Source organism: Rhinatrema bivittatum, chromosome 3 (genome assembly GCF_901001135.1).
Source record: "Rhinatrema bivittatum chromosome 3, aRhiBiv1.1, whole genome shotgun sequence".
NCBI lineage: Eukaryota > Metazoa > Chordata > Amphibia > Gymnophiona > Rhinatrematidae > Rhinatrema > Rhinatrema bivittatum.
The window spans coordinates 284177299-284201855 of NC_042617.1; the positions used below are offsets into that span (position 1 = coordinate 284177299).

At 47.5% G+C, this 24557-nt stretch overlaps 1 protein-coding gene across 1 annotated transcript in view; it reads left to right on the forward strand.

Annotated features, from left to right (window-relative positions):
* LRP1 (LDL receptor related protein 1) overlaps window positions 1–24557 on the forward strand; it is a 657378-nt gene that overhangs the window by 564859 nt on the left and 67962 nt on the right. Inside the window, 2 exon segments of the mRNA XM_029594881.1 lie at window positions 9949–10068; window positions 23991–24256. Of these exon segments, the coding sequence (XP_029450741.1) occupies window positions 9949–10068; window positions 23991–24256 (386 nt within the window).

Below are 24557 nucleotides of genomic sequence, written 5' to 3' on the forward strand. Positions count from 1 at the left end.
CCAGTTTGAAACCAGGATAAAATTTAAAACCCTGTGTGCTTTGCCTTCAGAATCATGAACAAATAGGCCCTAGAATATCTCTTTCTTCTCTTTTCCCCCTACATCCCACCTAGAGAACTCTGATTCTCACAAAATGCCCTTCTCTCCTCCCTCTGCCAAAATAACCACAAGACTGAGGGCCTTCAGCTGGTTTGCCCCAAGGATCTGGAACGAGATTCCACTACCCGTTGGCCTAGGACCATGCTACCTCACTTTCTGGAAAAAAAAACAAAGGCATGGCTGTTCAACCAGGCCTTCCTTCAGTCTGTTTGTTAAGAAAGAGCAAAGTTACTCCACCCATGATCACTATCAGGCCGATATAGTACAGTGCGCTCCGACTGAGCGCACTGTTAGCCTGCTCTTGGACGCGCATCTTCCCTTACCCCTTATTCAGTAAGGGGAGGAAAACGCGCGTCCAACCCGTGGCACATAATAGGGCCATTAATATGCAAATGCATGTTAATGGCCCTATTAGGTATGCGCACGGGATACAGAAAGTAAAATGTGCAGCCAAGGCGTTAATTTCTTCCGGCGCCGGGAAAGTGTACAGAAAAGCAGTAAAAACTGCTTTTCTGTGCACCCTCCTACTTAATATCATGTCGATATTAAGTAGGAGGTCCCGAAAAGTAAAAAAAAAAAAAAATTGAATTTGGCCCGCGGCTGTCGGCCGAATTCGAGCCCGTGGCTGTTAGCGCATTCGAGAACAGACACCGGCAAAATTGAGCTTCGGCTGTCAAACCCGCTGACAGCCGCCGCTCCTGTCAAAAAGGAGGCGCTAGGGACGCGCTAGTGTCCCTAGCGCCTCCTTTTCCCAGTTTTTACCGCGTCACCTAATTTAAATACAGAATCGCGCGCGCCAGGAGAGCGGGCGTTCGTCCTCTCTCCCGCGGACTTTACTGTATCGGCCTGTATGCCTTTGGAAGAGCACATAATCCTATGGTTATTTTTCTGTTATTGAACCAGCTAGTCTACTAAAAACTGTGGGGCCAATATTCGCCGTGGAGCAGCTAGTTAAGTTAGCCGGATACACCTATTTTACTAACTTAACTGGGTTATTCAGCAGCATGACAGTGCCACTGAATATGAATATACCCAGCTATCTTAAAGTTAGCTGGATAAGTATATGCGAAGTGCCTCCCCGGGGGGGGGGGAGGCACTTCGCATCTGCAAATTTGATCATCTCACTAGTTCCCTTTTTCCAGAGAAAACAATTGAGCCCCGCTCTCCTGCAGTGATACCTAAAGGTTCCTCCCCCAGTTGAGAATTCCTGGGGTGATTTCTGAGATCCCTAAGAGGTGAGCCTTGGTCCAGTAGCCGGTTCCCAGCATGGACTTTGCTGCTTAAGCAGCTGAAAGGCAGAGGGTGTAGGAACCCGAGCACGACGGTAATGGCCAAAGCCCTCTCCCCCCGCAGCTGGAGAACATCTCTGTACTCAGCCAGTAAGCGCTGAGCCCAGGTAAGTAAAAAAAAAAAAAAAAAAAGAGAGCGAGAAGAGGATTTACCTCCCCATTCAGAGACATTGGAGGGGTTTCGGTAAGACTTCCTCTGGTCTCCTTGCTCAGTGCGCCATACCAGTGTCATTCCCAATCCCGTTGGGGTAAGGGGAAGTGGACTTCCGAGCATGTTGAGTAGCCCACTGGTAGGCTAGGCCCTGCTTTAGGCTTGCTCGGCACACCGCATGGTAGGCCGCTGCAGTGCAATCTTGTGCGTGTCTTTGTGCATGCCATATTTTCCTCCATAGAATGTCAGTACACACAGTGGGCAGGTTAAAAGAATATGTGTAGGGCCCTATATTCTTGTGTGCGAAGTTTTGAAATTATGTGCATACTTTAGAATTTCCAAAAGCATTCACATAATTTTTGCCATGATAAGTACTCACACAAATTAGCAGGTGTAAACTCCACAAGTGAAAAATCCCCATAAACTTTGCACTTATGTGAACACTCTTAAAATGACCCTCTAAATACATAACATTGCATTTTTTAATATTGATTCTTAGCTGCCCAGCAATCAACCTCTCCTTTTGTCAGGGGAAACTCCAGTAACCAATGCTGAAATCCAAGCACATCACATCTAATGCTTGCCCCCAATCTTATTTCATGGATTTGTCTGACATGATTTGGGAAAATCATGCTGCCTTGGGTCCTGCAACTTGCTGTGTTGAAGATGCTTCCCTATGCTTTTCTTCGGAAGAGTCGCCATTAACTTTCCCACCACTAAAGCCACACTAACCAGTCTGTAATTTTCAACCCCTACTATTATTATTACTTCTAAAGCACTACGAAATGTATGCAGCACTGTACAGATAAACATAAGATACTGTCCCTGCCCAATAGAGCTTACAATCTAATCAAAACAAACATATTTGACAGACAAAAGTCTATGGGTTGCATATATATATATATATATATATATATATTGTAGAGATGTGTTTACAAGTTAAAAACCTCAAAAAGGCAAGTGTTTAGATTGGACGAAAATGGCCAGAGGGAGCATGATGTACGGACTCATAAAGTCTATTCCAGGTGTATATTGCACCAAGGTTGAAAGCGTTGAGTTGTGAATCAGCAGTGAAGGAGAAGGGCAAAGAGAACAGTGTCTTGCCTGATGAATAGATATGTCGGGGAAGGGTGACAGGAAAGAGAATAAAAGTTGCCATTTTCCTAGCGTGTAGCCAGATGGAATCAGGACCAGTGGGTTATGTGCTCTTCTGCTAGCAGATGGGAGACTGAGTCAGATTTCAAAATTGACGTCACCCTAGATATACCCCTGCAGTGACCTCAGCTCCTCAGTGTCTCTGTCTCCCTAGTAGGTGAGGACACTGTCCTCTCGCTAGCACATTGCTAGTGGGATTACAACAATTTAAAAAAAAAAAATTTCAACCTTAAGAAAATTAGCCCCGCTCTCCTGCGGTGATACCTAACGGTCCCTCCCCCAGTCGAGAATTCCTGAGGTGATCTCCAATCCCTCAGAAGTGCCTTTGTCCGGTAGCTGGTCTCCAGCATGGACTTAGCCGCTGAAGCGGCTGAAAGGCAGTGGGTGCAAAGCCGAGCGCGGCAGTGAAGGTGAAAGCCCTCTCCCCCTGCAGGTGGAGACCGTCTCTGTACTCAGCCGATAAGCACTGAGACCAGGTAAGCTCTTTAAAAAAAATCTTAAAGCCAGAGAAGAAGAGGGACTCAGTGAGTTTTCTCTGGTCTCCTTTCTCGGCGGGCCATACTGGCATGGTAATAAGGGGAGGCTCCGAATGGGTTGAGCAGCCCCTGATGGGCTAGGCCCCATTTTCGGCTCCAAGAATTAGCTATATGGCAATCCTGGCGGCGCCATCTCGATCGAGGTGGGCTCCGACGCCATCTTCCCCCCTTCGGCCGTCGGTAAGCGTGAGGCAGGCTGGCCTCTTGGGCGCACAATGGGCGCATTTACAAACGCATAGCCAGGCGCATATCTGCACGCACAGTGGCGCACATAACCCCGAGCACAGCAGCACGCATAACTGCGCACACAGCCGCACATATCCAGGCGCATTTCCTGCGCGCACGGGATACCAAGCACACAGAGACGATGGCCCCGACAGCAAAGAAGCCCAGACGGCACTCCCTTTGTGTGGCCTGCCACATCAGAACAGCACAGTCCAACCTGGAGTCCTGCCTGTGCCAACATTGTGAGGAAGCCCAGGGAGGAATAGATTCTCAGAAGTTTTCCAAGTCTGTACCATACCAGCCAGAGGACGGGTCAGCAGAGACATTATCCGGCAGCTCCCCAGAGCTAAGCAATTCCGAGATGACCTCCTCACCGCTAGAGGGCTCTTTGGTAACCCCTACTCCGGCGCCCCAAGGGATAAGCATGGACCCAGAGGCCTTCTCTTGGTTGAAATTTTTCCAGGGACTACAAGCCTTTGTTCAGATGCAGTCAGCCCCAGTTCCAACCCGGGTAGAACCCCCAGCCGGAAGCACAAGATCCTCTCGGCCCGGTCCGGGGGCCTCGAGACATACCTCACCTAACCAAGAGTTTACCTGACAGGGACCCATTCACCACAGATGACAATGAGGGCTCTCTGAAAGAAGGGGAAATCCCTCCAGGCCTGGAACCATACAGAACCATGCTTCGCTTCTTCCACAGGGATGAATTGCCAGCCCTTGTCTCTCAGACTCTGGGCATCCCAGGCACAGACCCTATGACGGAAGCAAGGAAGAACCCGATCCTGGTGTCCCTTCATAAGGCCTCTTGCTATTTCCTGATGCTGGAAGCCATCCAGGAACTGATCGACCAGGAATGGGATGCCCCGGAAGCGAGCTTTAAAGGAGATCGGACCTTGGAAGCCTTGTACTCTGGAACCAGCGACCTATGAACGCCTGCGTTTCCCGAAAGTAGATGACATGGTCTGTGCCATCTTAAAGTAAACGACTATTCCCGTTGAGGGAGGGGCAGCATTGAAGGATGCTCAAGATAGGCGATTAGAATCCATCCTTAAGCAAGCCTTCGATACGACAGCAATGACACTGCAGATCGCTTCCTGCTGTGCGCTGGTGGCATGTGTTGCGCCCATCGGTCGCAGACGGCTGCAACCTTTGCTGCTCACCGCATTTTGCCCTGTAGCTCCGATTCTGGCAAAGCTGGCCACCAATGCCTCTGCACGCCAACCTCCCTGGCGTTCCCGGGACGGCGTGGGCGATGCCGGTCACCGTCTTGAATCTAGTGTAACTTAGGTCACGCGTTTGCGCGCCTGCCTCCGTCTTATCCACGTCATGGCGGGAACCTCCGCATGACCAAACCAAAAAATTTTATACAGGAACTTCCGGTATATAAAAACCAAAATAAATAAATGACGTCACTGCGTATGTGTACTTAAGTCTACCGGACCTTCCTACCAATGAGTTAGCAAGGATTCCATCTTGCTCAATTCCTTTCCTCAGAGATGCTTCGCCTTGCTGTTCCTGCATTCCAGACGGAGTGACTCAGGTACCCGCTCCTCAGGGGCCTTGCTGCTCTCAGGGCTATCCGCTCCTCGGAGAGTTTTCTCTGCGAGTCTCACCATCACCACTTAATGAATACCTCTCGCTACTTCTACAGACGACCCTCCAGTGTTCCTGCTCCGGGTCTCCGCTGTTGCTACAACAATATCTCTACTGCAACACTTCGGAGTGAGTACTAGACCTGATCTACAACTCTGCTTCTCTCTTGCTGTATGGATCCTCTGGTTACCCCGCTCTGTGGACCACTACGGATCCACGCTGTCTTGTGCCTGCTGCCAACATCTATCTCCGGCCTACCCCGCGCTGCAGACCACTCCCGGAGTTACCACTCACAAGAACCACTGAGAAGCAAGTACTACCCGGGTTACCCCTCTCTGCGGACCACTACCGGAGAATCCATCTCAGGTCTTCCTACTCAAGGACTGTGTTTACTAACCCGCTCCTTGGGTTTCTCTTTGCTGTATAATAAATATACCTCTGACTCCTGTGTCCATCACCGCTGAGACCCCGCCTGTCATGGAGAGTCCACACAGGGTTCCGTCCTGTGGGTGGAATCAGCTCTCTCCACGACCCAAGGGCCCACAAAGTCCACACAGGGTTCCGTCCTGTGGATGGAGTCAGCTCTCTCCACGACCCAAGGGCCCACAAACCAAGTTTAAGTATAACAGCACGTTCCTGCTTGCTCCTCGAGAGAGAGGCAAATAACTCCGGAATGTATACCAGTGAAGCGATTGAACCTGCAGCAGCCTTCCTGATGGACGTAAGGACAGATCTGGTGCGTACCTCAGCCAGAGGAGTAGTCTCGGTAGTGGTAGCCAAAAGACAGTTATAGTTGCGGAACTGGTCTGCAGACGCGACCTCTAAAGCGAATCTCACAAGAATGCCCTTTAAAGGATCTCTCTTATTCGGAAGCGAATTAGAGAAGTTAACCAGCAAGTGGGGTGAATCTCCAGTGCCTCGGCTACCGGAGGACACGAGTAAAAGATCCCAGTGCCCTTCCCCCAGAAGAACTAGGGGCAGAGGCTCTCAACTCTTTCGTCCCTACAGGAAGTTCCCAGCCCTTTTAGAACTGACAAACCAAGAGAGGAACAGGCCCGGGGGCAGGCTCCAGCCATGCTCCCCAATGAGAATGGGCCGACCCATCCACAGGAAGAGGAAATAGGGGGTTGACTTTCCTTCTTCTACCAACGATGGGTTGAGATCACGTCGGACAAATGGGTACTAACCATCATTCAAGAAGGTTACTCTCTGGAGTTCCGCAGCATACCTCAGGACAAATTTATGATATCACCCTGCCACTCTCACCTCAAGAGATTGGCAGTGGAATCCACACTGAGAAGACTACTCAGTCTGAAGGCTATAACTTCGGTGCCTACACCCCAACAAAATACGGGGCATTATTCCATCTATTTTATCGTCCCCGAGAAAGAAGGATCATTCTGACCCATTTTGGATCTCAAGAATGTCAGTCATCATCTGCGGATACTACACTTCTGCATGAAGACTCTCCACTCTGTAATAATGGCAATACAACCGGGAGAGATCATAATCTCCCTGGACCTCTCCGAAGCCTACCTTCACATTCCAGTCCATCAAGATCACTAACGTTTTCTACGTTTTGTGGTGCTGGGCCGCCATTACCAGTTCTGGGCGCTACCCTTCGGCTTGGCAACTGTCCCCAGAACATTCTCCAAAATTATGGTGGTTGTGGCAGCCACACTGAAGAAGGAAGGGATCTTGGCACACCCTTACTTGGACGATTGGTTGATCCAGGCGAAGTCTTCGGAAGAGAGCCTGCAAGTGACCAGCAGAGTCAAGAACCTCCTGCAGGAGCTCTGTTGGGTCGTGAACATAGTCAAGAGCAGTCTGCAGCCCTCTCAGTCCTTAGAGTACCTGGGGGCCCATTTCAACACCAAACAGAACAAGGTCTTCTTCCCTTTCCCGAGGAGGAGAAAGCTGATGGAACAAGCACACCAATTGATGACCACTATGCGCCCCAAAGTATGGGACTACCTTCAAGTCCTCGGGACCATGGCATCAACTCTGGAAGTAGTACTGTGAGCAACGGCTCACATGTGGCCACTCCAAAGCTCCTTACTATTACGCTGGAATCCACTATCCCAAGACTACTTGATTCGCCTCCATCTGCCAGCGGAGTATGTTTATAGCTTCAGTGGTGGCTACAGGAAAGCCACCTAAGCAGAGGCGTAAGCCTATCCCCACCGAACTGGATCAGGCTCACCACAAACACAAGCCTCCAAGGGTGGGGAGCCCACTGTCAGGAACTGACGGCCCAGAGACAATGGAACAAGGAAGAGGCGGAATGGAACATAAACCGCCTAGGAGCTCGAGCAGTCAGACTAGCGGGCCTGCGATTCAGCCACAGGCTCCAAGGGCAAGCGATTTGAGTGATGTCGGACAACGCTACAACGGTTGCCTACATCAACCGCCAGGGAGAAACCAGGAGCCAGCAGGTGTCTCTGGAGATAGACCCCCTCATGGCATGGGCAGAGGTAAACCTACAAGGGATCTCGGCCTCCCACATCACAGGGGCAGACAACGTCTCAGCAGATTTCCTCAACAGAGAAAGCCTGGACCCGGGGGAATGGGTGCTGTCGACCAGAGGCTTCCAACTGATAGTAAATTGCTGGGGTTTCCCAGCCATGGACCTACTGGCCACATCTCTCAATGCCCAAGACTCCAGGTTCTTCAGCTGCAGACGAGAGCCGCACTCCCAAGGAATCGACGCCCTCGTCTAGACCTCACCAGAGGAGGATTTACTGTACGCCTTCCCCCCATGGCCGCTACTGGCAAGATCATCCACAAGATAGAACACCACAGGGGACTAGTTCTACTAGTGGTCCCAGATTGGCCAAGACGCCCATGGTACGCAGGCATGCAAAGACTCCTTGCAGGGAGTGTAAACTGGTGTGAAGCTACCCCGAATACTGGTATACAAAAATAAATAAATAATTATCTCCACACAAGGACCTTCTCCAGCAGGGCCCGATCCTTCACGAAGATCCGTCTCAATTGTCTCTTACAGTCTGGCCCTTGAGAGGACTCGCCTGAAGAAGCGCGGTTACTGGAAGGCCGTGATCACCACCCTGCTCCACGCGTGGAAGTTCTCAATGTCTCTGGCATTAATACGGATCTGGAGGATATTCGAAGCCTGGTGCGAGGACCGTGGGGTATCCCCGTGAATGGCCAAGATTCCCATGATTCTGGAATTTCTTCAGGATGGTATGAAGAAAGGGTTGTCACTCAACTCCCTCAGGGTTCAGGTAGCAGCCCTCTCCTGCGTCAGAGCCGAAGTGAACGGAATCCGTCTGTCAGCTCATCTGAACTTGTCCCATTTCCTAAAAGGGGTTAAGCAACTTCGACCACCCCTAAAGTGGCTGGTCCCCCTATGGAACCTCAATCTGGTATTGGACTTTCTAGCAGGGCCTTCCATCAGACCAATGTGCAGTCTGTCACTATCCCTCTTAACATTGAAGATGGTATTCCTGGTGGCAACATGTTCAGCCCGTCGCATCTCTGAGTTACAGGCACTATCTTGTCGGGACCCATTCCTTAGATTCACTCCAGGAACGATACAGCTTCGCACCTTCCCCTCCTTCCTACCGAAAGTGGTCTCCAAGTTTCACTTGAACCAAGCCATCTCCCTACCATCTCCGGATGAATATAAGGACTCGGAAGACTCCCGCCTTCTTTGCCATCTAAATGTTGGCAAACTCCTGATACGGTACCTAGAACAATCAGAACTGGTGCGCAAAGCGAAGCGCTTGTTCGTTCTTCACAGCGGGAAGAGACAAGACGAAGCGGCCTCGTGAGCGACCATAGCTCACTGGATCAAGGAAGTAATTAAGGCATCCTACATAGAGGCAGGGAAGCCTTTGCCCCTGCAGGTTAAAGCTCACTCTACTAGAGCTCAGGCAGTATCCTGGTCAGAAGCCAAACTGCTGTCGCTCGCCGAAATCTGTTGAGCGTCAACGCGGTCTTCCCTACACACCTTCCCCAGGTTCTAACGCCTGGATGTCCAGGCTAGAGAAGACGCAGCCTTCACAAGGGCAGTACTAAGTGAGCCATGAGCAGCCTCCCGCCCTGTCCAAGAGTAGCTTTTGTACATCCTACTGGTCCTGAGTCCATCTGGCTAGTCACTAGGAAATGGAGAAATTACTTACCTGATCATTTTGTTTTCCTTAGTGTAGACAGATAGACTCAGCATCCCGCCCATGGCTGCCCCCAGAGAAAGAGGGCCTTGGAAAGCGAACCTCGAGATTAAACAAATATGGGCAAGCTGTTGCCTACCTCTAGTTCAGGTCATCCGCAATTAGTCTGGTGTCGGTGTTAATTTGGTTGAGTGCACTGGCGGTCTCCAGTTTTTGAAACCAGTTCAATCAGTTTAATCAAGTTTAATCAGTTTTAATCAAGTTGTTTACGCAAGATATATATCCACAATTGCTTTTCAAGGAGGATACTGAGGAGCTGAGGTCACTGCAGGGGTATATCTAGGGTGATATCAGCTTTGAAATCTGACTCTGTCTCCCATCTGCTAGCACAAAAGCAATTAACCCACTGGTCCTGAGTCCATCTGTCTACACTAAGGAAAACGAAATTATCAGGTAAGTAATTTCTCCATTACTAGCTAAAATTTAGTCATGCGCCCAGAATGCCTGTAGCACCTCCGTTTTTATTCAGACTAAATTTTGTGTGGAAAATGGGTTCCCCAGACAGAATTTTAGCCAGACAGTGAGGGAACATATTTAAATCTCAAAAAGTTGCCCAAATCATTTGAATATCAACCTATTAGTCTTTGCTTCTGACTGTGTTGAGATTCAGATTGCTGAGGGACATTCATGTGGAGGCAACAGTTAGGCAGTTGAGATCTGGTCAGCTAATCAGTAAGCTAATTCTCTGTTTTTCCTCTTTCTTATAGATATAAATGAATGTTTGAAGTTTGGTACTTGCTCACAGCTCTGCAATAACACAAAAGGTTCTCATGTGTGCTCTTGCGCAAAGAACTTCATAAAGGTTCATCATGCCTGCAAGGCAGAAGGTAAAATTTCATCTTATTATTTCACCCCTCCCTCACCCTTTGGTTTTCATGAATTCATGTGCCTTTGGAAAAGAGTGGAGCCTTGCATAATACAAACTGTTGTGATGCAAGCTTCCCCTACATTGCTCGCTCTCCTAGAGACGCTCTGCAAGCCCTCGAGCCGGCCCCCCCCCCCGGGAGACAGCCAATCGCTGCAGCGCCTCCTCCAGCCAATCAGAGCCAGCAGTGAGGGTTTTTAAATTCATTCAGTCCCTCGGCGCAGCATAAACATCTTGTCCCTCGGCGATCACAGCTGCTGTGGCCTGCGCAATCGGCGCCTCAGACCCGTCGGGGTAAGGCCATTTTTCATTCACCTTCCCACGACAGGTCCGCGGCCGACTAGCAGACATTACAAAACAAATTGCTCGCTCTCCTAGAGACGCTCTGCAAGCCCTCGAGCCGGCCCCCCCCCCGGGAGACAGCCAATCGCTGCAGCGCCTCCTCCAGCCAATCAGAGCCAGCAGTGAGGGTTTTTAAATTCATTCAGTCCCTCGGCGCAGCATAAACATCTTGTCCCTCGGCGATCACAGCTGCTGTGGCCTGCGCAATCGGCGCCTCAGACCCTTCGGGGTAAGGCCATTTTTCATTCACCTTCCCACGACAGGTCCGCGGCCGACTAGCAGACATTACAAAACAAATTGCTCGCTCTCCTAGAGACGCTCTGCAAGCCCTCGAGCCGGCCCCCCCCCCCCCCCCCGGGAGACAGCCAATCGCTGCAGCGCCTCCTCCAGCCAATCAGAGCCAGCAGTGAGGGTTTTTAAATTCATTCAGTCACTCGGCGCCGCGCGCCAGGCGTCGCGCGCCGAAGGAGCGCGACAAAGGGGCCTGCCCCTTTGTGCACCCCTTCGTGCAGCCACGGAGGCCAGTCATCAATCTATTTATCTCTATCTTTCTTTACACTCTTACTTCTCAAAACTACACCTGAAACTAGCTCCTTGACTGTCTTACTAAAAAGTCGTCCTTCCTCTCTCAAAATGCACCATTTCAACATACCTACTATCAATAATTATCATAGAAATATGGAAAAAATACCTCAATCTCACACTTTCCAACCGAAGAGAGTTATCCCTATTATAATTACTCCTTTCACTCAATTTCTTGGTCTCTCCCTCTTCACCCTAACCTTATTTAATGCCCAATCACTCTCTAAAAAAGCTCACATACTCAATGACTATCTCTCTGAGGCCAACCCTGATATCTGTGCAATTACAGAGACTTGGTTAAAATCTTCAGATTCAGTAATTATTAATCAACTGCCCACACAAACTTACGACGTCATCTCGATCCCCAGACCTAAAAAAAGAGGAGGTGGACTCTTACTTGCAACTAAGAAAGGCCTTAAAATAACTCTGCAACATTCAAGTGTAATTTCTAACATAGAATGTGCTTACTTCAAATCTAAACAACTACAGATATGCCTTATCTACGCACCACCTGGTATTCTTGAAACCGACCCTTCCCCTCTCATTGAATACATTGCCAAACACATCAACTATGATTCTCCTGCAGTACTTTTGGGAGACTTCAATCTTCACGTAGACTTGGCCACACGCTCTTCCAACTGTGAAACTCTCTTATCGTCTCTTAATAACATGGGCTTCAATCAGATCATCAATAACGCAACTCATAAAGCTGGCCACACTCTGGATCTGATCTTCATTAACGAAGGTATCTCTATTTCTTCAGTCCCGACTTGTACTCCAGTTCCTTGGTCAGATCACCAAATCATCTCTACAGTTCTCAAGACAGATACCACCCTTCCCCCTCCCTTCCCAAAAACCACCATTCATTTCAGAAAACCATGCTCATCAGAAATACTTACTAATCACCTGGATAAAGAACTACTTCAACTGGACCTTTCAGATGCAAACTCTGCCTTTAACTCCTGGCACTCTATCACAAATAAAGTCGCAGACCAAACCTGCCCCATCACTACCAAGAGGATTCACAAGGCCCAAGATAACAGAAAACCCTGGTTCACCCCTGAACTAAAAGCGATCAAAATATGCCTCAGAAATAAAGAACATATATGGCGTAAAAATCCTACCACCTCTACTCTTGCAAGTTACAAATCCACCCTTAATATCTACAGGAACACCATTTTCAAAACTAAGAGAGAATTTTTTGCAAAAAAAATTCACCACTTCATATTCGATTCAAAAGCTCTTTTTTCATACATCTCTGCCCTCACCAAACCCCTTCCTCCTTCCATTCCAGACGACCAGGCTCTCATGAAAGCTACTGAACTGGCCACCTTCTTTGAAAACAAAATTATCAATCTTACCAAAAGGTTTTCGTCTTCCAATCCCTTTTTCCCCCTGCATAGTAATCTTACTCCTCAGCAGACCACAAAATTAGACTCTTTTGAGACCACTTCTTCCCTAGAAGTGGAAAATATTTTTAAAAAACTCAAGCCTTCTTCACATCCCCTGGATTCCATCCCTGCAAACCTTCTCATCTCAATACCAAATACAATAGCTAAGCCCATTGCAAAAATCATTAATTGTTAGTTAACCCAAGGATTAGTACCCGATTCTCTTAAACAAGCCATTCTGAAACCTCTCCTAAAAAAACCCAACTTATCAACATCAGACCCAGCAAATTTCCGACCCATCGCCAATCTTCCATTCATTGCTAAGATCATGGAGAAAATTGTGAATAAACAACTCACTGAATTTCTGGAGGAACATAATATCCTAGCATCTTCACAATATGGTTTCCGTAAATATCGTAATACAGAATCACTTTTGATATCTCTTACGGACTACATTATTGTAAACTCAGATAAAAAACAATCACACCTTCTGATCCTCCTTGATCTTTCGGCTGCCTTTGATACGGTCAACCACTCAATTATGCTGGACCGACTCAAAGATATTGGTATTGCTGGTTCTGCCCTTGACTGGTTCCGTTCTTTCCTTAGCAATAGATCATTCAAAGTTAAAATCAACAATAAACAATCACATCCAATTAGATCCAACTTGGGTGGCCCACAGGGCTCCGCCCTTTCACCAACTCTTCAATATTTATCTACTTCCCCTCTGTTTCCTCCTTACCAAGTTGAAAATCAAGCATTACATCTATGCGGATGATATCCAAATTCTCATTCCAATTAGGGAATCATTACAAAAATCTCTTATGTTTTGGGATAATTGCTTTAAGGAAATCAGTTCACTCCTTTTCCAGCTTAACTTAGTTATCAACTCAGACAAAACTGAATTCATAATCATATCTCAAGATGAAAACCTCATGTCCAGCGAGACAATTTTTCACCAAGATGATCAATCTCAAATTGACAACCAAGCCCTTCCTAACTTCCCCTAAACAAAACTAGATAACATCAAAAAGACCTCTCATGTAAGAGATCTAGGCACCCTCCTGGACAACCAGTTGAACTTCAAAAGGTTTGTCAACAATACAACAAAGGAGGGCTTCTTCAAACTTCAGGTCCTTAAGAAGCTTAAACCTCTCCTGCTCTTTTATGATTTCCGTTTGGTTCTACAAGCAATCATACTCACAAAAATCGATTACTGTAACTCATTATTACTTGGACTCCCGGCTATCACCACTAAGCCGCTTCAGATGTTACAGAATTCAGCCACCAGGATTCTAACCAATTCAAAAAAGAGGGACCATATCACTCCCATTCTCTACAACCTTCACTGGCTCCCTATCAAATATAGAATCCGATACAAAGTTTTGACCATCATGCACAAATCTGTACACAATCTTGCCCCAATCGATTTAACTCATCAAGTTCGCCCTAATAATCCCACCAGGCCAATGAGAAGAGCTTATCAAGGCACTCTCTTCGTCCCTCAAGCAAAAACATCACGAAAGATCAGAGCCTTCTCTACCTCAGGACCCACTGAATGGAACAATCTCCCACCGGACCTTAGACAAGATCCTTGCCCAATATCCTTTAAGAAAAAATTAAAAACATGGTTATTCAACCTTGCATTTCCAGATTCTGCATTTAACTAATCACTTATTTCTCTTGGAATGCTTTAGGACATTTATTACTATGCATTGTAATTATTTTTCTCTCTGTTCAGTTAAATTTTAAATTTTAACTATGTTTGCCATGTTTACCATTTGTTCTTAGTTCTATGTATCGCCGTTCAGGCAGTTTCTTGTTCCTTGTAAACCGGTTTGATTTGTATTTAATGCAGGAAGATCGGTATATAAAAACCAAAAATAAATAAATAAATAAATACATAGCACTTGTATAGTCGGGGCCCCTGGTCTCCTGCAATGCCATGGTGACTGCCACAGATTTTGCTACTTCCCATGGAATCATAGGAGAACCAGAAACCCTGCCATAGCTTGGCTGCCTTGCTCCTAGCAGTCACACAGGTACCCTTCTCTGACAACAAGGAGATCAGCCATCATACAATTGAGTGACTGCATCCTGATGGTGACACACTGGTCAACTTGTGCTTTCCAGGAACAATTTCAGCTCTTCTCAGAATGCGTGCTTGAAGTTGTGTGTCTGCATTCTGAGAATGCGTGCAGGCACACAGCTACGAGCACGCATTCTGAGAAGAGCTGATGTTACCATCTGATGCATTTCTTCTCTTCAGAGCAGCGCACACTCATTTTTGGCAGTTTTCCTCCCAGTTTTTGCCTTTTTAAAGCATACCGTAGTTTTATTTTTATTTATTTTTCTTTGTAGTTTCTAGTTAGATTTTATATTTGTTTTATTTTTCATCAAGCCCATGTTTTTATAGCTCCCTGTGGGCCTTACATTGACTCCCTTTTTTTATCTCTTGGCCATCTTTTTTGTTCGACAGTCATTTCTTGTTTTTGATTTTGCATTGATTATTGTTTTTCGAAATAGCTGAGAGGAAGACCAGTGACTTCAAGAAATGCCTGGACTGCATTCAGAAGATGTCCTTCATGGACATCCACACAAACTGCTATACTGCTATGTAAGAGCAAACTTACATAGCAGTATAGCTATGTCACCATCCAGCATTTGTGGAAGGCTGTCATCAAGTGCCATCAAGTCCTGCAAGGAGAGTTTCGGACCTACCTTGCACTCAGGAAGAAGTTCAGTTCCACCAAACTGGCATCAAGTGTATTGAAGCAGAGGGTCCATGGAGCAGCGCCAACTGCTATAGGCAAGCAATTGCCAAAGGACTTCCTCTTTCCGTTAGACAAGTTCCCTGCTCATAAACTATCCTCTAGTGGTTTCTAGGGATACTGGGATCCTGCAGAACCCAAAGGTCACACAGCTCCTAGAAATGCACCTACAGACCAAATACAAACGAGATGCTGGGATCATTGATCAAACACGGGGCCAACAAACAGTTATTAAAAAAAAAAAAAGAAATACAGTGAACTGAAAAAGTTAAAACCAGCTTACAAAAAGGAAAAATAATTAGGAATTCTCTGAAGACAAGCAGAATGGTAGTCCTCACATGGGTGATATCATCGGATGGCGCCCAGTCTGGAAATTTGATCTCAAAGATTCTAGAACTTTCAAACATGCCCTACTGAGCATGTGCAACTGTAGTTATCACCCTCCCCCTACTCTCTTTTTTTCTGCAGAGCCGTGTGGTCACGGGAACCTGTGTGTCATGGTATTCAGCTTTGCTGTCTCCTCACAGTTTTTGTAATTGATTTTTTCTAGAGCTGCAGCTGTTTATGTGCAGGCCTGGGAGGATGCAACTTTTGCACATGTGGTGTTGGTTGGACCACAGGCAGCCTCTCGCCCTCTTCGAGAGTAGCTTGCATCCCACTGGTTGAGGATTACCCTGTCTGAATGCTGAGAAATGAGAAATTACTACTTACCTGATAATTTCCTTTTCTCTAGTGAAGACAGGTTAATGCACCTTCCCACCCTTGGCTGCTGGTTTGTGGTTCTGTTGTCCTGATTGGCTGCGTTTCTGGAGATGACTGGTAAGTGTCCGTTTTAGTTCCTAGATTAGTAATGTTACATTAGTGCGAAAAAGTTATCCAGATAGTGCACTTTGCGATAAACAACCTATTACCATAAAACACGCCCCTTTTCCTATTGCATGCGATATTTAGTGCATTTTGATAAATCCAGGCCTAAGGCTGTAGAGAAAAAACTTGACGTGATAGAAGAAAACTAACTGCAGTTTTGAAATCAGCATACCTATTTAAGTCTAAAACAGCTGAAAAATTGAACTCAACAGGAATTATGTTAAAAATTGTTCCCCAGGTTAATTCTTTATATTTTCTGCCAAGTTTTTCAAAAAATTCTTAAGGGTCTGTTCCTGCTTGGGGTTAGTGAACAGGAAGTGTAGTATGCAGGATTTTGATGTTCATCCGGTCCTTGATTGGAATAGAGTTCAGGTTCAAGTAGTTTATTAGATTGGTTTTTAAAAATATTCTGCTTTGATACAGTGTAACACTGACAGACTGTAGGTGGCACCTCAGGGTATAAGGCAGGGTCAGTCATAATTTCTCTGTCTCCATCTGCTGGTGGGGAGGCAAAACCCAGGAGTCTGGACTGATCCATGGTACTACAGGAACGAAAATTAGCAGGTAAGAACCAATTTTCCTTTAAAGATATTACATCCACCCCGCTCTCCTGTGGTGATACCAAAAGGTCCCTCCCCCAATTGAAAATTTCTGAGGTCCATTGTCCCTCAAATGAGTGCCTTGGTCCGGTAGCTGTTTTTTTCAGCCAGTGTGGACTTAGTTGCTTAAGCAACTGAAAGGCAGTGGGTGCATTAAGCCAAGCGTGGCTTCCTGCCCTCTTCCCCTGCAGCCGGAGACCATCTCTGTGCTCAGCCAAGTAAGACTGAGCTCAGGTAAGGGTTAAAAAAAAAAAATAAAAAAAAAATATATATATACATTTACAGAGACGTAAAAGGAGGCTTTTGTAGCATAGGGCTTCCTCCTTCTAGTCTCCTTGCTCAGCTCATCGTTCTGACATTCGTCCCACTCCATGGGAGGTCAAGGGACGTGGGCAGCCTGGCAGGTTGAGCAGCCTCTGTAGGCTAGGCATTGCTCTGAGGCTTTTTCACTGCGCATCACATGGTAAGCCGCAACAGTGTTTTGCGTGCTAAGGCTGCCCTCTACAGGCTTGTCAGTTCGGCGTGTGCATCTAGCTGTGTGTCCAGGTTATGCATCCAGTTTTTAGACGCTTAGTCGGGTCTTGTATTTGGTGCGTCTAAGGTAAGCAGCGCCTAAATTGGCTGCATGCTTACCTGTGCACACATGTTTTATCGTACACTTAAATTGTTATGGCACTTATTTTTGGGGATGTCTAGGTGTTGGATGCCTAACTTTTAGACGCCTAGGTTTTTTCGATATTAAAAAAAAAAAAAGAAGCTAGACGCATGCCTCCGGCTGCCGCTCAAGTGCTCTGTCAGCCATAATGGCAACTATGCCTAAGAAACCTAAGCACCTTTCGGTTTGCACTACCTGTAATATTCCTGCATCTCAGCCAGGAGTGTCCGCTAACCTGTGTCAGCACTGTTTGGAGGCTCAGGCAGAATTATCCTCCTCCGATTTCACTAAGCCTGGTTCTTCCCAGCTGCATGTAGGCCTGGGTCAAGGCAGCTCAGGTGGGGCGCCTGAATTTGGATCTCCTCTAACTGGTTCCTCAGCAGGGGATGGTTGCTCAGTGAGAACGCCTCAATTGCCTCTGGGATTGGATGCTCCTACATTTTAATGGGTAGAGCTTTTCCAGGGATTGCAATCCTTTATCCAAGCGCAATCTTCAGCCCCTCTCTCCTAGAGCAGATTCGCAGGTAGGATCCTTACCGGGACCTACTGTTAACCATTGGAGTACTCCTAGAGCGGCAGCGGGCCTTCCTTATAGAGGTCTGGCACGAATGATGACGCCGATCCTGACTGTCTTGAGGATGGTGAAATTCCTCAGGAATTAGAACCATATAGAACTATGCTATGGTTCCTTCATAGAGATGAACTGCCAGCTCTGATTTCCCAGACTTTGAAAATGCTTGGAGTTCCTGGGGCAGACGCTGTGTCTGAGCTGAAGAGATAGAGGCCATTCAAAAATTGATTGATCTTGAGTGAGGCACCCCAGATGCTAATTTCAAAGGGGGTCGGGTTTTGGAAGGCCTGTACCCTCTAGATCCAGTGGCAAGAGAGCATTTACATTTTCCAAAGGTAGCTGCATTTGTGTGTGCAGTCTCCAAGCAGACCATTATTCCCATGGAAGGAGGGAGCAGCCTTGAAGGATGTGCATGATAGGATTGAGAGTATTCTTAAGAAAGCATTTGATGCAGTGGCAATGACCTTGCATATCGCTTCTTGTTGTTCCCTGGTGGCTCGCTCTTGTATGCTTCTCTCCCAGAAGGTCGATGACTCTGGGGTGAACTCCAGGGCAGTTATGGAGCCAGCTGCTGCTTTTTTATGGCAGATGCGAGCTGTGATTTGGTCCACTCTTCAGCCAGAGGAGTGGCTTCCATATAGCAGCCAGGCATCAATTATGGCTGAAAACTTGGTCAGCCAGTGCGACCTCCAAAGCTAATCTCACCAAATTGCCCTTTAAAGGCTCACTCTTATTTGGGAGCGAGATAGAGAAATTGGCCAGTAAATAGGGTGAATCTCCATTTCCTCATTTGCCAGAGGATAAGAAGCAGGTGCCACGCTCTTTTAACATGAGAGGTCATACTAGAGGATCCAGGCGTTTTCGTCCCTATAGAGGAATAACCCTTCAGAGGACTCAACCTTTTGCTAAGTCTCAGTCCTTTGTCCTTGACAGCCAAGAAGGGGGAGGGGGCGTGGGTTCAGGTAGTGGAACCCCCCGACCTTCCCTGGGAAGGTTTGCCGACCCACCCCTTCTCTCCTATCATAGGTAGATCCGAGATCACATCGGATCAATGGGTCCTGGAGGTGATACAAGAAGGATATATGCTGGAGTTTCGCAGTGTTCCTCGGGACATATTTATGGTATCTCCCTGCCACTCACCACAGAAGGAGCAGGCAGTGGAAACTATATTGGCAAGACTCCTCAGTCTGAGGGCTGTGGTTCCAATGCCCCTGTCTCAAGAAAATACGGGTTGATACGCCATTTATTATTGTGTCCAAGAAGGAGGGCTCAGTTCATCCCATCCTGGATCTCAAAGGTGTCAACAGTCATCTGCAGCTGACTCATTTTCACATAGAAACATTGCGCTCGGTAATAATGGCCGTGCAGTCGGGAGAATTTCTTACCTCTTTGGATCTGTCTGAAGTATATCTTAATATTCCCATCCAACTAGAGCATCAACGCTTTCTGCGGTTTGCAATTCTGGGATGCCATTATCAGTTTCAGGCCCTGCCCTTTGGGCTGGCCACCAGCCCAAGAACCTTTTCCAAAGTAATGGTGGTAATGGCGGCAAAATTGAGAAAAGATGGGATCCTCATACACTTGTATTTGGACGACTGACTGATTTGAACCAAATTGTTGACTCGTAAGGTGATCTCCTTGTTGCAACAGCTTGGCTGGGTGGTGATCCTGCCCAAGAGCAGTCTTCAGCCTGCTCAGTCATTGGAATACCTCCGGGTTCAGTTCGACACAAAGCAGGGCAATGTTTTCCTGCCAGCAACTCAATTTCAGAAGTTTGACACAGCTGCTTATGTTATTGAATACTCTGCACCCAACCGTATGGTCTTACCTGCAAGTACTTGGCGTAATGACAGTGGCCCTAGAAGTGATCCCATGGGTGAGGGCACATATGCGTCCTCTTCAGCACACCCTGCTGTCTCGTTGGAACCCACAGTCTCAGGACTATTGCTTTCGACTCCTCCTGCCGATGGAAGTATCCTCCTAACTGCAGTGGTGACTGCAAGTGGATCATCTAAGGAAAAGAGTTTCCCTAGCACTATCGGACTGGCTAGTACTGACCACAGATGCAAGTCTCCTTGGTTGGGGTGCTCACTGTCAGGAGCTGACGGCGCAAGGGCACTGGAATACAGAGGAGTATCTCTGCAATATCAATCGACTGGAAGCCAGGGTGGTCCGATTGGCATGTTTGCAGTTCGGCGACAGGCTATATGGTTGGTTGGTCTGGATAATGTCAGACAATGCAATGACTGTGGCTTACATCAGTCGGCAGGGAAGAAACAAGAGCCAGAAAGTGTTGCTGGAAAAAGATCAGCTTATGGAACGGACAGAAGTGTATCTCCAGAAGATCTCAGCCTCACACACAGCAGGAAAATACAATATAAGAGCAGACTTTCTCAGCAGGAATAGTCTGGACCCAGGAGAATGGGCATTGTCAGATGAGGTTTTTCAGCTGATTCTGGATCGCTGGGGTCTCCCATTTCTAGACCTACTGGCAACTTCTTGCAGTGCAAAAGTTCCACGATTCTTCAGCCACAGGAGAGATCCGAAGTCATTGAGGATCGATCCTCTGGTACAGGAGTGGTCGAAAGTCAGGTTGTTGTATACCTTTCCTCCATGGCCCAATTTGGGGAGATTGATCCAAAGGATAGAGCACCACAGGGGGATGGTGCTCTTGGTTGCTCAGGATTGAACAAGGAGGCTGTGGTATGCGTACTTGCAGCAGCTCCTGGGGGACTCACCCCTTTGACTTCCGGCGCACAGGAACCTGTTAAGGCAGGGTCCAGTTCTTCATGAAGATCTGACTCAGTTTTATCTTACGGTATGGCCCTTGAGAGGGCTCGCTTGCTGAAACGTGGATACTCAGTGGCAGTGATTTCCACTTTGCTTAGAGCTAGAAAGTTCTCCACTTCCTTGGCCTATGTGCAGGTTTGGCGAGTGTTTGAGACCTGGTGTGAGGATCAAGGTAATCTGCCTCATTCGGCCAAGATCCCGCTCAGTTTGGAATTTTTGCAGGATGGCTTGATTAAAGGTTTGGCTCTTAATTTCTTAAAGGAACAAATAGCAGCTCTCGTCTGTTTCAGGGGCCAGTTAAATGGTGATTCCTTGTTGGCTTATCCTGATATGGCCCGTTTCCTGAAAGGAGTGAAATATCTTCGTCCTCCCTTTCGGTTTCCAGTACCCTTCTGGTCTTGGATTTCTTAGCAGGTCCTATGTTTAGAACAATGCGTTGTCCTGTCCTTGCAGTTACTGACCTTGAAATGATGTTTCTTGTGGCAATTTGTTCTGCGCAGAAAGTTTCTGAGCTGCAGGCCTTGTCATGCTGGGAGCCATTCCTCCGGGTGACTCCAGGGACGATACAGCTACATGCTGTTCCTTCCTTTTTGCCAAAGGTGGTCACTGAATTTCACTTGAATCAGGAAAGGGAAGATTGCCTAGCTGGGTCTTGGAGGAAACATCGCCGACCAGTTGTGGAGCCACAGAAGCCTTCTAGCCGAGACCACTGAAGCCATAGTGTGAGAGGATGCCCGAAGAAGATCATACAAGGCATCCACGATGTAAGCCCCAGCCGCCTCCACGCGATTTGCCTGCTCCGCTTCCGCTGGAGGCAACTCCTGCGTGGTGAGCAACCATTGCACCCAACGAAGAGTCGCCTTTTGCATGAGGCTACTGCAGACCGCCGCCCTAACGCAAAGCGCCGAGACCTCAAAAATCCTCTTAGGAAGGACCTCCAGCTTCCGATCCTTAAGAGTGGCAGCCCCTGCAACCGGAATGGTCATCCGCTTAGTGATGGCTGAAATGGCCGTGTCCACTTTTGGAACCCTAAGGATGGCCAAGGACTCGTCTGGCAGCGAGTAGAGCTTCTCCATGGTTCACCCCACCTGAAGGCTGGCCTCAGGAGCCTCCCATTCTCGGGTCACGAGTTGTAGTAGCATAGGATGAAAAGGAAAAGCTTTAGGAGGGGCCCGAAGCCCTGAGAGAATGGGGTCCCCCTTGGTAGCTTCCGAGCTTGGCTGCAGCACCTCAATACCGAGTTCCGTCAGAACATGAGGGATTAAATGATCAAGCTCCTCCCTCCGAAATAATCTGAGGACCCTCGGGTCATCCCCCTCAACTGGGGTGGGCTCATCAACATCCCTGTCAATATCCACAAGGAGAGGGTCCAGCGAAGGGGGATCCGGTAGATCGGAGGCCAGGATCCTGGAGAGATCCAAATCCGCACGACCCGTCCTCCCCATGGAGGAATCGGAACCCCCAGAAAGCCTAGCCACCTTTGCAGGCAGAGGCTCCTCAGCCTGCGCCTCGGCCTCCAAAAATGCCTTGTGCATTAAAAGCACAAATTTGGAAGAAAAGGGAAGTTGCCCCCCCCCCCAGCGGGAGGATCAGAGCTCGGAGGGGAGGCAGGCACTGGGAGCCGCTGTCTAACAGGGCTCAAATTTGGCGAGGAGATTGGAGGAGGGATCTCCCCTCCCCTTGCATCCAGCCCTATACTGGAGCGTGGCGGAGGTGAAATGGCTGCCGTTCCTGCGCTAGACGGGGACGGGGCAGGCCGAAGCCAGCAGAGGTGTGAATTCCTCCCTGTGCCATGGTCGCATGCTGAAAATGACCCGCTGCTGCTCTCCAACAGTCCTTCCCCTCCCAGGAGGCACCATGTACAAAGGCCATTGCGGGAGAGCCGTGCCACCGGCTCCCCGCATGCTGAACACGCCTAACCCTGCGGCATACCAGCGGAAAGGGAGCGAGCATGAGGCCGCAAAAATTGGCGAAAATTGCCCCTCTGGAGCCCCGGGAAACCTGTGCACATGGTAGAAAAATAACTCTTTTTTTTTTTTTCCAAAAACGCACCGGGACCTCAATCATGGCACAGGCCAGCTCCCCTGAGGAATTATGCCGTCTCAGGGTGCAAGGGGGAGGGACCCACCCACCAGTAAATCCCCCTACTCACCAGTAGAAGAAGCGGCTCCAGGAAAATGGCTAATGGGGTATCTAACCCCAGCCGTGCCTCAACCAAGGCTGCAGCCTCGGGAGGACTGAGTTTGCTCCACCTCCAGAAGAAAACTACTTTTTTTTTTTTTTTTTTAAACAGCTTGATTTAGCCACTGGTAGAAACAAACACCCTTAGGTCTTATAATTTCTAGTTTGCTTTGTTTTCTTTTTAAAGGATCAGGACCGCAGGTTCTGTCACCCTCATCTGCTGGAGTCAGAGAAATACTGAAGGATCGCAGGTGGCACACCAGTGTAAGAGGGGGTGCCTTTCAGCTTTTTTCTCTGACTCCATCTGCTGGGAAATATATTTTATTTATTTAAAACATTTGTAGGCTGAAATATTACTAACAAAACGGTTAAAGTAAAATGAACAAAACTATAGCATCTTCTCCTGTACATTCCATACATTCAAGTCTTTAAACAACCTCAGAAAATGCCAATTGAAACAAAAAAGTCTTCAGCATCTTTTTAAATGATTTTGTGCAGTTCATCAAGTGTAGAGCTGGTGGTAGAAAGTTCCATAATGTGGGGTTGACTGTAGAAAATGTCTGTTCTCATGTGTCACATAAGCGCGCATGACGGATAGAAGGTACATCCGGAAGACCCCTTTGATAGGACCTCAATATGCTAGTTGGATTATAAATGTGTAACATGGAGTTCATCCATGGTAGTGCCTCTGAGCTAATCATTTAGATTGAATTGGAAAAGAACTAAAGTAAAATTAAGATGCATATACCTCAGTGGAGAAATATTTAAGTAACATTTACAAAATAGTAGGCTGACTTTTATTTAAATATATGCGAATATATGATAAAATTGCAACAGGATTTTCCACACTTGTTGTGCAATCTACAGCAGACCAAGAGGGGGAAGGGGTGGAAGATGAAAGGGAGACACTAGGATTCTCTCAGTTTATCACCTGCCTTTTTGAATAAGAAATTCCCACAAGCTGGGAGTTTATATAATGTGTTCAGTATAGGAGAGGGGATTTGAAAGGAGGAGAAGCTGTTTCAGGGAAGAAACCAGGGTTCATGGACTCTACTTAAATTCAGCATTTTTTACACTCTTCTAATCCACCCCTCCCCCAACCCCAACCTCCTTCCAACCTCACCCCAATGCCTAGGTCTTGAACAACAAGTCCTGTATATCGCTGACGACAATGAGATCCGAAGCCTGTATCCATTCAACCCCAACTCCGCCTATGAACAGGCCTTCCAGGGAGATGAGAATGTCCGCATCGATGCAATGGATGTGTACGTCAAGGGCAACAAAATCTACTGGACCAATTGGCATACTGGCAAGATTTCATACCGAGAACTGCATTCGTCATCCTCTACGTCCTCCAATCGGAATAGGCGGGAGATAGAAGGCGGGGTCACGGATCTGAACGTGAGTGTGGGACGCTCTTTCTTCTCCTGGACAGCTGATGGGTTTCAGCTGTCTTTGTGCTGCCCATCATTTGTTAACTAATCTCAACTGATCATTTTAGTTTGCATAGAGATATATGTAGACAAATACAGATACATAGATATCTGGTTCTCCACTTATCAGGATATCTGTTCCTGTTTTGGTAAAGTTTCATATTTCAAGTATTATTCTTCCTGGTAATGACTGCAATATTTATATTGAAGCAGCTCAGAAACCTGGTGAAAGGAGGATAACCAATGGGACACTGATAGCAGGGTACAAA